This window comes from Polyodon spathula, chromosome 5, assembly GCF_017654505.1.
Source record: "Polyodon spathula isolate WHYD16114869_AA chromosome 5, ASM1765450v1, whole genome shotgun sequence".
NCBI classification, from domain to species: Eukaryota; Metazoa; Chordata; class Actinopteri; order Acipenseriformes; family Polyodontidae; genus Polyodon; species Polyodon spathula.
The window spans coordinates 68,852,372-68,870,979 of NC_054538.1; the positions used below are offsets into that span (position 1 = coordinate 68,852,372).

General features: G+C 38.1%; 1 protein-coding gene across 1 annotated transcript; it reads left to right on the top strand.

The window, feature by feature from the left end:
* The first annotated feature begins 301 nt into the window (after nt 1–301).
* On the top strand, nt 302–18,032 carry LOC121316223 (potassium channel subfamily K member 5-like). Its single transcript, XM_041251137.1, has 5 exons — nt 302–848; nt 12,096–12,207; nt 13,494–13,660; nt 14,044–14,212; nt 15,051–18,032. The coding sequence occupies exons 1-5, from the start codon at nt 660–662 to the stop codon at nt 15,896–15,898; spliced, it is 1,485 nt and encodes a 494-aa protein (XP_041107071.1). The 5' UTR covers nt 302–659; the 3' UTR covers nt 15,899–18,032.
* Nucleotides 18,033–18,608: the final 576 nt, after the last annotated feature.

Below are 18,608 nucleotides of genomic sequence, written 5' to 3' on the forward strand. Positions count from 1 at the left end.
CTCAACTGTCTCATAATGATAGTTTAGTATACTTTTTTTATTTTTATAAAGGATATCATGGTACACAGTCGAGCTTAAGGTTCATTCCTTAAATAAAATTAAATTAAAAAACACAAAGCCAAGGCTACTTTCAAACCTGACCTCAGAGTGTTACCGATTTTTAGGTAGATGTACACTGGTGCCACAAACTTTACCTGCTACAAAAACTTGTTTTACTTTACTCTAAATGGGCGGGTCTTTTTAGTCAAACTCCCCTCCTCCTTTGGTTTTCTACACTTCAGATATTAACCGTCCCGGGCTAGCAAATTCACTCATTTTAGAATTTGCATGCCACTGCAAACTGAGCTAAAAGCATTCACTGAAGTTATTGGTGAAATTCTGTGAAGCTTCGACTTTTGTATTTTTAAACGGGCAGGGAGGAAAAAGTTTCATGTCACACGACAAAGTTGTGAGTGGTTTGCATACGGTTGTGAGTTCAAAAAGACACATAAGAAGACAGACTAAATGTTGTAACACGTTTCAGACTTGCGAGCATGCGCTGAAGCTCCCAATTCAAACGGTGAGACTTTTTAAAATATATATTTTGGTTTAAAAAAAAAAAAAAAAACCAATGATAAGCAAATTACTGGAAGATTGGTGGGTGATTCCGTAACACGGGAATGATGGTGGACAAAGGTCCTTTGTTAACATCCGCTATTATTTTTTACCTGTCCATCGGGGCGGCAATTTTTCAAGTTCTTGAAGAGCCAAATTGGAAGAGTGCTGTGCATGACTACGAATTGAAAAAGACTCAAATTCTGAAGGATTACCCCTGTCTCAAAGCACATGACCTGGAAAAAATACTCGAGGTAAGAGACATTTCATCAATTCTATTTCTAAATGTAGCCTGGTTACCGGTGAACACATGGGACAGATCTAGTTTACTCTAGTTTTTATAATTTGTTTAAACCTTTCTCGCTCTACTGTCACTCAAATCAAAACACTGTTTTGCTTTTAAGCCAATTTACCAGAACTATATTGAACAGAAGTTTAAAAAAAAAAAAAAAACTGTTGTGAGTAATTATCCTACTTGGACTTGATTACCGCGCTTTGTATTGTTGTGAATCTTAAGTTCATGGAACGTCGCGGGAAGGTTTGTCGAGTAATTTGTCAAGTAACAATAGGTTATATCCTATAAATAATTTGTTAAGATTAATGTGTCGCTGTTTTGTTTAGCTAGGTGGTGTTTGTGTGTGCTTTTATATATATATATAAATTTGTAATGGGATATAAAAATTCATATGCAAGCACGCACCTGCTAGACGTACCATGCATATTCAATGTGTTGCAATTAGGCTCTGGGGCATTCGTTCCTTTTTCAGGTACAGTTCTAGCAATGTTCTGGGTGGAGTACACGTTTGTTTGAGTGTGTAGATCGCAACGAAATATCTCAGAAATGCGTGCAATGATTCTAACTACATTTGCAACAGTGCTGGCATTTCGCGAGTCACTCTTATCTACTACAAATCCGTTTCAAAACAAAAAATACGGTAATTGTAGGTAGTCGTGGCAGAGTTTATTCACATATAAATAAACCCACGCGTGTGTTTTCATGCACATCATTCTAGTAAGAGAGAGAAGTGTTGTTGACTGTCATTATATGACTCACTTTTAGTTAATTTTAGAACTGTGTTGTTGAATTTACAGGAAGTGTGACAAATTTGCGTAAACTCAAGGTTTCACACAAGAAATGACAGCAGTGCTCCGGTCCCTTACTCTGACTGTACACAGCATGCACATGCAAAAATAAAATATGTTTTCTAAAATGTTGTTCCTGATATATAATAAAGATTGCGCGCATACATACACAAATAAATAATGCTCAAAATATTTGTCAATAGTATTGATCTGTCGACTGTGAGTTAGGATCGAGTTTATCATTACCAGTAGAAATTCTACTTCCTATGTGAAATCACAGACAGACTGTTGCCTCTAGATTAGCACCTCGGCAGAAAAAAAGGAGGTATTTATAATATGAGAGAGGTCCTGAATTCTGAGAGAGGGAAATGGCTAGTTTTATATTAACAATTTGTTTTCTGCAGCTACTGGCAGCTGTGAAAACAGCTGCCTCAGTGTCCCTAAAAAAATTCTTACTGGTAGGACCAGCCTGAGATCAACTTTTGACTCAGTCAGCATTCTCATCTTAAATGCTTAAGTTCATTGCGGAATGTGTTCAAAGTGCAGACGGGTAGACGCCTATTCAGGTTCTCCATCTAATGCTGGGACATTGTTGTGACTGGATCTCGAGCCAGCTCTCTGGCAAAGGGGTACTGTTGCTGCTAGCCAGACTGGGCCATTTTCTGCAACTGTACTAGTTTTTTTTCTTCATATCTGTCTCATAATACAGGAACGGTGAAGCTGAAAGTGACACCATTCACCTTTTGAGTGCCGCAGGTGGTTCTTTCAGAGTGACGACTTTTGATGTAATAGGAATCTCAACACAAAAGTTTGAATGGATTCCAGACAGATTCAACCAGCCAGATGGGTTTTGAGTGTTGTAATGATGCTGATTTAGGAGATCAGAGAACAATGCCAGGGGGCAGGGGGTAATGAGCATTGAATGGTAAACAATGCGCTGATAAACAGATAAAACAAGGGGTTTGCACAGCAATGCAAAGGCATTTAATGAAATTAGCATTTCTGTTGGTGTTTGCTGGTTACAAAGAACAGTGATTTAAAAACAAAAAAAAAAGATGTAAGTGTGTTTTTTTTTTTTAAGCATTGTAAAGTGGAAAACTGATTTTTATTTATTTATTTTAAATATTGTTTGACAACAAAGTAACTGGTTTTCTCTGATTCTAACTAATTCTATCTAACTGATTCTGTTTTGACCCCCTCAGACTATTAACTTTCAGGCTGTTGCCTCGTTTAGCCTCCCAGCAGTGTGCAGAAATATTTTAAATCAACACAGAAATATACAATTTCCCAATTGTAAGCTACATCAAGATAATTTACAACGCCCCCAAGTCCCCAGTAAGTCCCCAGGTTTTTTTTGGGGGGGGGTTCAGCAGCCAGTAAAACCTGTTGGAACTGCCTCAAGCAGCAGCTGCAGTGGCTGTCCTCTTGTTATTAGCATCATACAAAGAGCGTATTATACTTGCTGCAGGACTCTTTAAAGCTAGGGGCAGTACATTCTTCCTGCTGTACTTATGGATTTTCTTGGGAATTTTATTTATTTACCAATGTATTTATTTATTTATTTTTAATTGATCCCATTGGATATTTGAGGCTTAATGATTTATGATTCATGTCACTGTATTATGGAACAAATCTTTGTTGGGGAAATACATTTTTTAATTGCTGTTCTGGCAATATTTTTACTATTTATTTATGTATTTGTTTGTTTGTTCGTTTTAGTGCTGGGGCAAATATCCGAATATTCGACAAATAACACTTGTCATTTGGCATGTATTCGGATACAAAAATCAGATGTTCATATTCGCTACAAATTACAGAAATACCTTGCGGTTATTTTTGGTCTTACCAGAAGCAGCTTTCGAGCCTCTGTTTAAAAGTTTGCGACAGCAAAAAGTAAACAAACCAGATTATGCGCACGCACGCATATTGATCTCTATGGACAGCCATCTGGGACAAAAATGCTTTGTGCTGCTTTAGAGCGAGCCAGAATCTCATGGGACAGAAAAAGGCAAGCACGTCATTCTGAAATGCCTGATTTAAACAGGGCCCAACATCCAGAAAATGTTGTGTAGTTATTCCTATATAGATTGTGTGTGTGTGTGTGTGTGTGTGTGTGTGTGTGTATATATATATATATATATATATATATATATATATATAAATATAAATTTGTTGTATACTGTATATATTAAAATAGACTTTGTTATATAACTTTTGTACTTTGTAAATGAGAACCAAAACGGTGAGTTTTTTTTCTTCCTTCACATTCTGAGATGATTACTAAAGCAAAGTTCATGAATAATGGGAGGTCATGTTTTGTAGCCTCTGCTTGGATACCAGGTTACTGTTGTTGATAACATAATCTTAACATGGTGTAAGACAGCTGTACTAAAATACATACAAAAGTAGATGTCAACATTAGTAAATAAATTCCAACCAGTATAGACAGATGGCTTCCCCCCGCCCCATCTGTGCTGTCTGATTTTTACCCACATGCCATATAGTCGTAAATCAGCATTTTATATGTAAAGTGTTCTAAATAAATGTACATTCTGCATGACAAAATGCACAATTTGAAATAACGTTTACAAAATATATTCCCATTATTTATTTCATTTCCATTTGCGCATTGGTGGAGGCACCGTCTCGCTGTACGCTAGTAGTTTCCATAACCACGAATTATGCTTCCATTCATTTTTCTTGCTATCGTTAACATGCGTTTCCCCTTATTTAGTCGTTGAGACAGGAAGTGATGTACGTAAACAGTGACAAATACGTTTTTTTTGTCCCCCCCCCATTTAGTAGTTGCCAATTGTTTTAATTTTTTTTTTCCCCAATTTGGAATAGCCAATTATTTTTAGGCTCAGCTCACCGCTACCACTCCTGCGGTGGCTCGGGAGGCCGAAGACATACACACGCTGTCCTCCAAAGCATGTGCCATCAGCCAACTGCTTCTTTACACACTGCAGGCCCACCATGCAGCCAACCCAGAGGTACAGGCAAGCCTGCAGGCGACGGCCAGACTACAGGGGTCGCTGGTGTGCACTGAGCATTGAAAACCCAGCGTAAAATATGACATTTTTATTTTCTCGTTAGGATATTTCATATGCCTCGCGGTTCAACAGCATACTCTACTGGTTTAGGGAGTGTTGTTTCAGTGAGTTGTTTGCATTGCGTCTATGCGGCTATCCAATCACCTACAGTCATATGATGCGGTATGCGTCGTGTTTTTCTTGGTGCATGCGTCTGGTTTTACTGGCGAAGTGTCATGACGGCTGTTGTTGTTGACGAGCCTGTCACTAAAAAGCAAAAAAGACAAGTGCAAGTACTGAATGCAGTCGGGGGGGAAAAATCGATTCAATCATATACTCATGGTCAAGTCATCCAATTAAGATTACGGTTATAATTACGATTTCTCTGACATTTCGCAGACCTGTTTAAACATTAAATACACCTAATATTTCAGAGCAGTATAAAAGCCTAAAAATAGTGGTACTAAAACAGAGTGCTGTCATTTGTTAAAAGGCAAGCATGCAACATCTCCTAACGGTTGACATTCCCTGTCTGGTGTGGACTTGCCCATACATTGAGACTGCACGTCTGCATCCACTGAATTGGTTGGAAGTGTAAGGCAAAGCTTTGCCAAGTTATACAGATGTGGACATCAATTAGAAACAGTCCCAAAACTAGGTTACCCAAAGGTATGTGGTATACTTTATTAAAGTCCATATATGCAGCACGTTCCTTGTCATGTTATTTGTCCCATCCAGGAATTTATTTTACCAGTACAGAGTCAAAACAAAGAAAACATGCCTATTTGGGTCTAAAATTCTAACTGCGTTTAAAAAGTAAACAGCAGATTGTTTGAACCGAGGTAGCTGTGCTTGATTGTACCTGTATTGCTGATTTCACTTGGTTACAACCAACACAGGAATACTTTTCTGTCTGCGCTGACTTTCCAGTTTGTTTTCTGAAAGTTGTTATTTGTTTTACGTTCTGTTCAGCAGCCTCTGTAGTAGCCTTTTGTTTAATGTGTGATTCTGAAGTTCTAGTGATCGATTGTATTTTCTTTGTCACATTACAAGATGTGCAAAACAATTACCTCCATCTGCATGTACAGTTTATTTGGGAAATGACTTGGCACGATCCTTAGCCTAAATATACTTTGCTTGTTTGGTTTTGTCATCCATTTTTGATATTTTACGTCTAATGCTGAAAACTAGATTTTAGCAACCTAAATCAGAACAATGCAGCACTGATTTTGTCCCATCTGCTACGTACACAACAGCAGGTCCCAGAAAAGCCAGTACGGACGCACTGATAGGCTGATTAAAACATTGTTGTCATCTGAACAGTAAATAAGAACGTTAACTGCTTTGGAGTATTTTATAATTTCTTTGGATATTTATATATATATATATATATATATATATATATATATATATATATATATAAAATATTAAATATAATTTTTTTATTTTTTTTCCTCTAAGTTTTTGTTTTTTCTTTCCTCTCCTCACCAGCTGACATTGTCCTGATTTTTCACTCTTCAATCTGGTCACCCTATCAATGATATTAAACATGACAAATTGAGTTATAAGATGTATATATGTATGATAGATGGAATGAGGTGAGCTGTAAAAGGTTTTATATGACAGAAAAAAAGTAAGGGTTCTATCAGATTAGGAGCAAATTCAGATGGAAACACTTTAATGATTATGCTGCTGTTGTTAGCTGTAAGGAAATGATTTGACATTCATTACCGTCTGTGTGTGCAGATTATTGTCTACTGAGTTTCAAGTTCAGAACATCAAACAAATTTTGCGTGTGACCTTGGATTCCAGTCCGTCATGGGCTGGGTATTACAGTGAGTTGCTCATCCTTATCGTAAACCTGCAAACCTGTCTCTAAAAATGTGCCATTAAAAAACCCGGAAAACAATTAACCTTGTCATTATCTTTGCTGTTGATGCTCCAGTGAGCTGTCTAGTTATTGGTTAACTGGAAGCATTTTGACTTGTTCTAGCAGAAGACTGCTGAGACAATTAAAACTGTGAGCTTCCAGTGAACACCTTGGTTCCCCTTGTCCTACATTTTAACACCATCCGTTATCTAAAAATTGTCTATCAACTAATGTATAGGCCAAGAAAGCCATTATCGATATACTGCTTATTGAAATGGTCTTATGCAAAGGTGATACCATGGAAACTTACTGGTCTGAGGTTAAGTGACCTGAGTTCTGGTGGTCGCTGCTTGAATGTTTTCGCAATAAATTAACTAAGGAAGTAAAAGCTCTCTCACTAATAACCTGTCCTCCATCCTTCAGAAACATGTTGGCAAAAGTAATCGGTAATAGCCTTTCTAATAAAAATGAAGCCAGAAACGGAAATTCGTAAGTGATGGACTTCAGTGTGTTGCTGTTGCTGGTCAGAGCAAATTATTATTAGTTTATTTAGCGGACGCCTTTATCCAAGGTGACTTTCAGAGACTAGGGTGTGTGAGCTATGCATCAGCTGCAGAGTCACTTACAGCAACGTCTCACCAGAAAGACGGCGCACAAGAAGGTTAAGTGATTTGCTCAAGGTCACACATTTGAACCGGGGACCTCCTGGTTACAAGCCCTTTTCTTTAACCACTGGACCACACAGCCACCTTTGCTGATTTGAAGTATCTTCACAACTAGAGCGAATCTGTACAAAAGTCAACAACTGCATAAGTAAATAATTGCTTTTAGTTATGTGACACTTTTTTATGTTGTTGTTAATTATTTAACCAGCAGAAATCTGTGTACGTGAGCAACACATTTGTTTACTAAAAATTAATGTGGACATTGAACCTGTTTGTGCTCTCATTAACAGCAAGCTGAACAATAAACAATGAACAACCAGCTTGCTTACGTTTCATAGCAGTAGGCCAAGTTCTAGGTTATGTCATGTGTTGTAAAGTGTCAGTGGGGCATAAGGTTGGCTCTCTTGGTTTATATTGTTATCTGATGGTAGGGTGACACATTGTCAAGTAGTGATGGGACGTCAGGATCCAATGGCTGCAAATGGAAAGTCTCCAACTGCCACCTGCAGTATTTGTGTATTTTCGGTGTTACTGAATCCCTGGATAAAAATACTAGGAGATCTTCAGTTGATTACTGGGACATTAAGAAGTTTCTTTTTTGACCATATACTGCATATGTGGTGGTGTTAGTAACTTCAAACAATCTGAATACAACCACTGATCCCTCAGACATAATATTTCAACAATACAAGCTATTTAACCTAATGGGTTAAATAAAAAATAAATAAACCGTATGATACATGCACAAAAGTTTACAAAAAAAGTACTGCATTGGCAACAAAATGCCTTGCTGCATGTCTAAGATTCTGCTGAATATTCAGTTTCTTTGATTTCATTTTACAACATTTGAGCATGTATAATAAAACAATGAAATGTGAAAAACAATCTGTTGACCTTTGTTCTTTTAACAAGCGGGTTTACTTCGGATCAGTTGATAACGAAAGGTGTGTGTCCTTGTGATTTGAGCGCCTCCTGATATCTGACAGGTGCAGTTAGCACTCTGACCTTCTCTTACCAGGAAGACCTTGTCTTCTTACCACTTTCATTTAATCTCATTTGGATATGATGAGTGCACAACAACTGAAGGCATTTTCAACGCTTATCCTTTCCCCATTTTCTGAATTGTTCATGTCCTCCTGTGCTTATTTTAGACCTTTTAATGTATATATAGCTGTTCCAGTTGTTTTTCCCCTGGGTTCCAAGTGCATATACAATTAATGTGGAATGCGAACAGGATTCCCTGTCTTCTCATTCATAAACCTACCCAGTATAGCTCGGCACAGCAGTGGCTACCCAGATCCTTTCCCAGATGTCCAAATAACAGTTAATGAAAGACAGTTCTGTAAGCCGTTAAAAGCATTTCCTTTGTATGTGTAATCGATGCCTTAGTTGCACCTGTTAGAACACCGTCCAAAGAAGACAATTAGATCCCCAAGCTGGCTTGACACATGCACTCCTGTAAATGCAAAGAAAAGCATGTTGTTGTTGCCGCTAGTTGTCTCAGGAAGAGGTCTGCATCTCCCAGACACCTCCTGCTAGCTCAAAACCCTTCTGCTGTTGCATCTTTGAGGATTTGAGGGTAACCACTTAGAGGGGCAATGGGAAGCAGTAAGGCTCTGAGAACAGAGTTCTGTCTTTACTATGGGGTAAAATAAATAAAAACTAAATTATAAACCACTTGCTCCGCTCCTGTAATGACGGGCTAGATGGTTGTGGACAGGGGCAGAGTAATTAGAGATTGGACATCCCTCGGGAATCCTGGAACACCTAACAGGAAGAGTTAGTGTGATTGAAATGGGAAGCCAGGTGCAAGTGAAACGAGAAGAAATCAATTATCGCACAAGGTACTGTACAATACAAGCTGAAATCCACTCCACCAGAGGTCAGAGCTGATATACCTCTCTTGCCTTTATTTATATACAGTGGTAGTCAAAAGATTACATAGCCCAATGGAAATGTATAATTTGTAGAAATTTCTCAGAAACAAATAATTATAGGAAAAATCTATTGTAGCAATTGTTTTTTGTGGATGAGGAAGATGAGCAAGCTATAGATGTCTACAACTGTTTATTTCAGCAATTATTTTTCAAAACTCCAAAAATGCTAATTCAAAAGTATTGGTACCCTGACAACTGTAATTTATAGCTAGTTGAGGCACCATTAGCAATAATAACAAATAGCTTCATTTTTGTTTCATCATTCCACAAAAGCTTTGACCAGAACTCATATTGTACGCGATTACACGCGATTGTCCTTGTGACGTTTTTCTAAGACTGTTTTAACATACACAGGGCTAACTAATGTCACTGCTTTTTAACAATAAATAAATAAAAACCTTGGTTGATATCCCTTATTCTGTTATTCTTAGTTCATTTCTTCAAAATTGTACAGCTTTTAAAAATGCAGTGAAAAGGCAGAGTGCGAGCATACATATTCATGAACAAACCAGTTAGTATAACACGTTGCATGAATCTTTTAAATGTAGGGGTACCGTTCGGGAATTAGGTTTCATTTTCAAAACAGCTGTTTCTTTTTATAGGTGTGTATGATTTGTTAGTTACCAAAATCTTTGTCAACAACTTACGGCATAAGAGGATAATTTCGTAGCACTTAATTTGCACCGATGAAACAACATTACCTGGTTAACCATACTGGTGGCATATCAAATGCTTAGATGACAGATATGGTTGCATTCTTGTAGAACTTAAAATGCAATAAAACAAACTACATTTCAACAAGGAATTGCATTAGTTCCATTACTTAGCTGAGCACAAAGTGGTGTTTATTTTTATATATTAGTAGAATAGACCGCTACCAAATAACCATTTTGTTACATACTTTCCAGGCAGGTAGCAAATCCTCACTACTGCCTTAAAGTGAACTTCTAGCACTGATTTTATATATAGTTGAGACTTTATGTGGAATGTAAAAAACGAGAAGCAAAATGATGTTTTATTCACCTTCATTTTACAACGCCATTTCCACGTTTATTTTATATGAAGTGTTTGAAGTGAAATTTCAGTTTTCGTTTGCTTGTTCAGCTACAAAAAGGCACAAGTAAACCTTGTGTTATTAGTTTATAAAAACGTGTCTATCGCCGCTGTTTACTGGGGAGAAACGGCAATGGCAATTTATTTCGGGAATAAACAAAACAACGTTTAACTTGAACGTCATTTTTGGCATCCTTTGTTTTGTAGTTAATTCACTGGAGTAAAATAAGTCCTACACAACTTATTTTTTACTCCTGGGATATTTTTCTATTTTAACGTGTTACGTATTGTAAGGTCTTGCTGTAAAATAAAGGCACACACACAGGGGCCACGGCCATGCCCACCTACAACTGCTGCTATGCTGTCTCTGCCTGCGTTCAGAGCAATATAATGGCTTTTATTACTTTTAGAAAAAACAAATGAATATCCGAACGAATATTTCAGTTTATGCGCGAATATCCGAACGTGAAAATCTAGCGTTAGTCCCAGCATAAATATATAATGCCAAGGCCCTTCTATATGCCAGTACAATGCAGAAACATAGTTCACAGTAAATGAAGCTACCTTTTCAAACAATGAACCGACCTGCTCACAGAAGCATTTTGCATGAAGCATTTCATGTAAACTGCGTCCAGATATTTATTCGCAGTATTCGTTTTGCTTGTTTTGGGGCTTTGCCAAGTTTAGTGCCTGTATTAACAGGTTTGTCAGGTTTAGCTTTGTACAGCAGTCCAATATGCTCTAGGCTCTCTCTAAATTTAAATTCTTTGGAAGCCAATTTGAAATTGATGCAGTAAAATCCACAGAAGCACATTCTTCCCAGCTCTTTGCTCAGTGCCCCACTTTTGTTTTGGACAGGTGTCAATGAAAACATCACAGTGTTAAAGGTAGTGTGTTATTCCATACCAACTCACCCAGAGTCATTGACTGACGGTCTCAGATTTTGCTAGAAAAATTAATCTCAACAGGAAAAATTAATCTCACACCAGTGCCTCACTTGCAATGCAACTCCTGCACAAAGCAAGTTTTGTTGTTCATCTTTTGTTATTATGATTGTTATTTTTTTGTTGGTTTTCTTATTAAATGTCCCACTGCTGAAGAATTTGAAATTATTGTATAACAATGTTACTTAGAAAGTGACATGCGTAGCTTTCAGATATTTATCATGCCATAGGCAGAGGCTGCTCATCTGCTTGCTTGTACTCTACAATTTTCTTCATGTCGAATCCATCTCTCTGTGTGGTAAGTGCCATTTAAGTTAAGGTGGATGTTGTGTATTGCACCGTTTGAATAATATTTGAATCTCAAACCTCCTGGCTTTCACTGTTAAGCACTCTGGAATCCTGCTAGGGCTGACAGCTGCTGGACATTAATACATCAAACCGTACCCTTGGCACTAACACTTAGATCAGGACTATATCTCCAGCTCAATACCCACCAAATAATGATTTTTTCATTAGTTTAGACTTCAGATTAAACTGTCTGATTGTCCATGTCCCTCGAGAGGAAGTGGTTTTATGTATGGTGGACCTACGGCTCTTTTCTTTACCATGATGTCACTGCACCCCCTGGGTCATGCTCACAAGTGGTTCCTGCAGTTCCAGTCAAAACTTTGTAGTAATTATTCATGTAGATTATGAAGCTTGCTAGCAGGTGTCTCTGATGGATTCTGCAATATTATAATTTGAACCTATTTGTGACTGTTATACCCCTTTCACACATACATGCCGTTATTGAATCGTCTCAAACATTTCTAAAAGTCTTTTAAAATACCCATTCACACAGCACAAAATTGCACAATCTATGCCGGTGTAATGCCGTCATAACCCTTTCACGCAACCAAAGAGTCTGTCAATTGCAGGTGGTGTCCAGTGCTGCTGGACAGGGAATCACCATCACAGGGAACAAGACCTTCAATAATTGGAACTGGCCCAATGCTGTCATCTTTGCTGCTACAGTCATCACCACAATAGGTATGTATCTAACTATGCTTGTAGTTTTTATTTGTGCATAAGAGTTTGTCCAAGCAACAACAGCAAACTGCCATTAACCCTCACCAGTACATTCGCTGCTGTCTGGTCCCCAGGGAGTACGAACGTGCCGGTACATTCTGCAACTTTAAACTTGAATTACTGAGCCTACAAAACCCCTGATCACATAATAAGGTAACACTAGGCTTCTGTAACACCTTTTATTGGTCTCGTGTGCCCTCAGCCAGATATTGACTGAATTACATATAATTATCCCAGTTACGAAAATGTCAAGTGTTTGTAAACCGGCAAAAATTGCTCAGCGAGAAAGAAGTATTAGTAATAATACCGATTTCAGATTGCGATTTAAATTCAAATACATACAATTCTTCCACTGAATCAGATGTCAGCTAGTGTGTCCTAAGAATATTTACCATCAACATCAAGTGAAAGTGAAGAGGTGGCACCAAGATCATACACTGAAGCATTAGACACTCTCACTCCTTTCGCCCCCACAGTCTGTTTACTCGGATATGATATATTCATGTCTCTCTCTTTCACCTTTTTTTTTCGTTAGGACATGTTGTTGTGGTTGGTCCACCCCCGTTGTTTATTGTTTATTGCCTACTTGTTATTTTTTAGTCTTTCCCTATGACTAAATTTTTAAAAAAAATTATTTGTTTTATTTATTTATTTATGGTAAAAAATGATTTGTCTGTATTTTGTCAGTATTCATTACATACATACAAACATGTAGCTTTCAGCTTGTTTGTTCACTGTACTTGTAATAATCAAGCACATGCAGAAAACAGAAAAAAAAAAAAAAAAAAAACTTGCTCCCATAGGACTGGCAGTACATTTTAGAACTCACTATTCAAAGGGTTAATCTTGAAGGGTTTTTAACACTACTCATTTAATGAAGCATGAATTAGTTATCCAGTAATAGTAAAGAGACCCAGTGTTCAGTCTAGTTTTCTACCGAGTGTTTAGAACAGCCTGTTTGTTTTGCACTGTGGCTCAATACTCTTGACCAGCTGAAATTTCTCTATTTTGCACACCAGTAATCACTGTACATCAAAATACTGCTGCCCAGTGATAACCAATGATCTCATTTTATCTTTATTCTGCAGCAACTGCCTAAACACACCACTATCTTGACTGTAGCCGATCCCTTACCTAACAGCTTAGAGCTACAACTAAAATTCTGCTTGAGTTGCTTGTGCCACTTAGTGATTCTTGTGCTGAATACTGTTCTGCATTGTCTGACTTTCCTTCTGTACTTTCTCCAGGTTATGGGAACATTGCTCCCAAGACCTCCCCAGGCAGGGTGTTTTGTATATTCTATGGGCTCTTTGGAGTCCCTCTCTGCCTCACATGGATCAGTGCCCTGGGCAAGTTCTTCGGTGGACGGGCCAAGCACTTGGGACAATTTCTAACCAAGAGAGGCGTGAGCTTGGTAAGAATTGTTTATTTCCCACTGTCTCCTTTGCTGTCTAAATGTATTCCCTATTAAAGTTTAATTTCAGTACTGTAGTATGTCCTGTGTCCATGAAACACTACTGGTCTCAAGAGCATTAATCTACCCGCTCCTTTGTTTCAGTGAAGAAAGCATAACCCATAATATTTATAGTGTATTTTGTGACCTGGCAAGTTTGCCACCTTACGAGCGGACAGTTAATTTAAACTAGAGCACTTGCCTAGTTGACTGCACAAACAGGGGTCCCTGGTTTATCTTGAGTTCTCCTGATCGATAAGCGCTCGAAATGTGTTCTGTTTGCCAATTGTTTACAGGGTCACAACTCTGAATAACTTTGCTTCTCTCTCTCTCTCTGGTTTCAGAGGAAAGCCCAGTTCACCTGTACAGCCATATTTGTCATCTGGGGAGCGCTGGTGCACCTGGTCATACCCCCATTTGTGTTCATGGTAACAGAAGGCTGGTCCTACATTGAGGGGCTCTACTTCTCCTTCGTCACCATCTCCACCATAGGCTTCGGGGATCTGGTTGCAGGTACGTCTCTGAGACGGCCTCCAAAACTGTCTCCATTATCCAATTGTTTGTTTTCTACTTGAGCCCACCCTCATTTCTACTAATCATTTCTTAAATGTAGTTCTAAATGTGTGTGTATGCATTGAAGCAGAAAACTGAAGCAGGAGGAAGGGTATTTTAGATGCTGAGAACCCTTTCTTAACCACTTGCACTAAAATTAATGGTTTCTGGGGGATGGAGTGTGCTCACCAAGAATGGCTTGTTGAACAGGATTGTGAACAGCGAAAAAACTTTTGAAGTGCTAGTCTTTTTGTTTTGTTTTTTGTATTTTACCCATGAACCCGCACACAAAACTGATTTCAAGCAGAAAATAATAAAGAAATAAAGCAACATGTGTATTACCCATTGCACTTTTAGCTTGTACACTAAAGCTCATGATGGTAAAGTGGAAAAGAATTAAGGGGAATAAAATTACACAACCAACTGTCAGACCGATTTAAATTCCTTATGAAGTCTAACTTCAGGTTTATCAATACAAGCTCGAAGACCTAGCATGTTCATGCCACATGCTTTCCACTGTTCATAAGCAAAAATGTTCCTGTTTACTGTGTAGCAAAATGTAATATTTATATATTGTATAACAATTATACATAAAATGTAGAATATTATTAAATAAAATGGGCAGTAATTATTCATTTTTAATAAAACTATAAGAAACTAAGTCAAGCGGACAAACGTTTAAGCTAGTCCCTGCTTCAATGTACTTGAGTTTTTATTTAGTTTTACCTTAAAATTCTGATTAAGCTATTTGAAGTTATGGATGGTGATTAATCTTTATTTCTCTCTGTCTTTTAATTAGGGGTTGACCCGAATGCAGACTACCATGTCCTGTACCGATACTTTGTGGAGCTGTGGATCTACCTGGGATTGGCCTGGCTTTCCCTCTTCATCAACTGGAAAGTCAGCATGTTTGTCGAGGTCCACAAGGCCTTGAAGAAGAGGAGGAAAAGGCGCAAAGAGTCTGTTAATGATCAGCATCACCACCACAAGAGTAAGAAGGACCTGCCCCCGGCCACAACCACAGCCAGCAAAACTCCCACCAAAGACGTAAACATTTTCAATTTCCTCTCCAAGAAGAAGGTGGGTTACCTTGATTTGATGAAGGAGATTGGCTCTACAAATGATACAGCTGTGCACAGAGGTAGTAACCAAAACAAAATCCTGAGCTTTGACAGTTCTCCCCGGCTGAAGAGGAGCTGCACCCAAGGAGACATGGAGATGTACTCCATGAACAATGGCTTCCTGTATGGTAACCCCTCCATTCTGCAAACTATGGAGAACAGGGGCCTCCTGCACCCTTTGGGTGAGAAGGAAGAACTAGAACTGGATATATTTGAGAACCAGCTGGACAAAGATGAAAGGGAGAATGGGGGCCAGTGGAACTCCAAGGGGTATCACGCTCTCATTTTCCAGAACGCCAACATCTCTTTCATTGATGAGGATAACCTGATGGAGGAGGAGGAGAGCAAGGGGGAGTTCTCACTGGATGACAATGTGCAGTCGGAGCTGGAGTCCAAGGAAGAAGAGGAAAGAAATTCAGAATCTGAAGGGTCCTTCTTTTCCACAGACAGTTCTGAGAACTCCCTGTCTTACGAGGAACTGGTCGGGGAGTATGTCAAAGTCGATAACACGGCTGTTCGAACCTGAGCCGGTTTGTTTTAAACAATATTGGAGATGAAAAATGAGTATTACTGGCTACCAACATGGATTCCAAAGCTGTTGCTAGGTGTCTGCATTCAGCGTGCTTCGAGAGCTCACAAAGATCGACAGCTGCTTTTATTACTTGCACACATAATGGATTCTCCACAGATCAGCTGTGGCACATCTGCTTGGAGATACAGCTAATGTTTCCTGGAGGCAGCTCTGTATAACAAACTTGCCCATGCCACTCAAACTGTGAACATGTAGCCTATAAGAGACTTGTGAAATTTTTCTTATAGCAACTGTAAAACCGGGATATTCACCCTTTTGCTCCCAAAAAGGGAATACAAGAGAATTGTGACTTGTTTATATAGCTGCAGCTTATGTGTCTCAAACAAGCATACAGAATATTATAATAGTTATTTCTTAAATCTGTTTTTATATAATATTGTATTATAAATGGTAAGGGTGTGATTCCACCAAAAAAAGTCACAGACTGCCTCCAAGTTGAAGATACAAACAACTGAATCATAATTCAGAGCTTTTAAATCTGACTTAAATTTATTTATGAACTATTGTATGTGTGTGTTCTTTTTATTGCCATTCTACAACACTGCCAGCTTTTTCTAGGGCCTAACAATCCAGACATACACTAACGACAAATCAGTATTACCCGTCTCAGTGTTCTCATTTCAAGCAGACATTCCTGAGATGAAGATGCTGTTGTCTACCGTTAGTGATCTTGAACTGTAGTGCTGCCAAAATGGAATATATTTCAAAACGGAACCTGTGCAATGAGCAGTGAAGATGTTTTTCCACTTCTTCTATTTCCAGTCTTAATGTGTGAACATTTTGTGCTGTCTTTTTTTTTTTTTTTTTTTTATGGAAATGTATTAGCAAGTAGTAAAAACTCTTGAGACGGTTGTAGTTGGGAAAACCTGATCTACTGCCCAGGGTTTTTTGGTTTTTTTTAGGAGGGGGGGGGGGGGGGCTCCGGGCTATATTTTGTAACCGGAGACATTGTCTCTATTGTGCATTCATACTGTAAGCTGTAACCTTTTATAACTATGTCGCAGAATTAAAACAGGTCTAATATCATCTCTTCAGTTTCTGTGTTTGAAAGGGTAGTGTCGACCTATGCTTGGTTAAGACATTGAATTCCTGTACGTGTTTGTTTGGTAGATGATGAGTCATTGCCAGGTTCCTCAGCTAAAAGACGACGAGATCAAGCATTCCAGCTGTTCAGAAGCTGAGCAGCCAAAGTGACTTTTGCTGCAGTTTATCAGGAGTGGAATTCTGGAGTCCCACTGTCAGTCTAGGGCCCTCCTGAGAGAGGTTTGGAATTGCAGACTTCTCATTTAGTTCTTAGATGTAAAAGAACCATCTCCATAGACCTTAGGATTGAAAAAGAGCACTCCAGTAAGACGGTGGGATGATTATAACCATGATGCACGGTAACTTTTTACAAACTTTGGATGAATAACACATTTTAATGGACTTTCGTTAGGACTTTGACCTTAGAAAGGTGTTTTAGTTATCTTAGTGTTATGTCTTAATACTGTGCCTGGTTGTACAGCATCACTGGGGATGAAAACATATACTTAAATCGATGAGAAAAAACTAATCAGGTAATCAGCAAACTGATTCAATGTTGTTGTTTTTTTTCCCCCCCATTGTTGTGTGTCAGTACAAACACTGTAACTATGTAATACATGGGTCCTATTAAAAAAAGCGCACTTCTTTGATTATTTTAAATGAATACTCCAGACCAGATTTATTTATGAGTAACAAAGTTTTCAGATATTACAAACCTTATTTAAACATTGTGAATAGAACCTAGACTTTGTACCACATGGTGTGAATCAGAACACTGGGATTGAAGTGACAGGGATGGAAATGTAGGCTGGGGAAAGTTTGGTTTTATGAATTTTGTGTGATTAAATAATCAGGATATATATATATATATATGGGTGCAAATGATTGATTGATTGATTGTATAAGAAGTATTTCTTAGTTTTGCCATTTTTGTGACTCCATTTCTGTATAACTTACTCCAGCATCAGTATTCTTTTTTCTTTTTTTTAAATATTATATATAGCTGAATACTGTTCTATACAAACTGAATGGTGTGTTTAAAAAAAACAAAAATGTACATAATTTAATTTCAATGTTTTTAAGTAAAATAAAACAAAAGCCTTTTTTTTAAATGTGTGTGGTTGTTTTTGTTTTCCTTTCCGGACTGGTCTGGAGGTTATTCTCTGTGGCTTCAATACTTGACAGTTTAAACGTCACTGGGGTCTAGGGGCTCCTGAGTGGCGCATCCAGTAAAGGCACTCTACATCAATGCAGGAGGCACCATTTAGCCTGGACATCACTAGTTCAGACCTGGGCTATTCCACAGCCAACCATGGGCAGAAGTTCCCAGGAGACAGCGCCCAATATATATAAAAAAAATAAGAGACCACTGCAAAATTATAACAATGTAACAATGTCGTCTCCACAAAATGTAAGTGGTGCCAAGTTTAAACAGATAAGAGACCACTGCAAAATTATCAGTTTCTCTGGTTTTACTATTTATAGGTATGTGTTTGGGTAAAATGAACATTTGTGTTTTATTCTATAAACTACTGACAACATTTCTCCCAAATTCTAAAAAAAAATATTGTCATTAGAGCATATATTTGCAGAAAATGACAACTGGTCAAAATAACAAAAA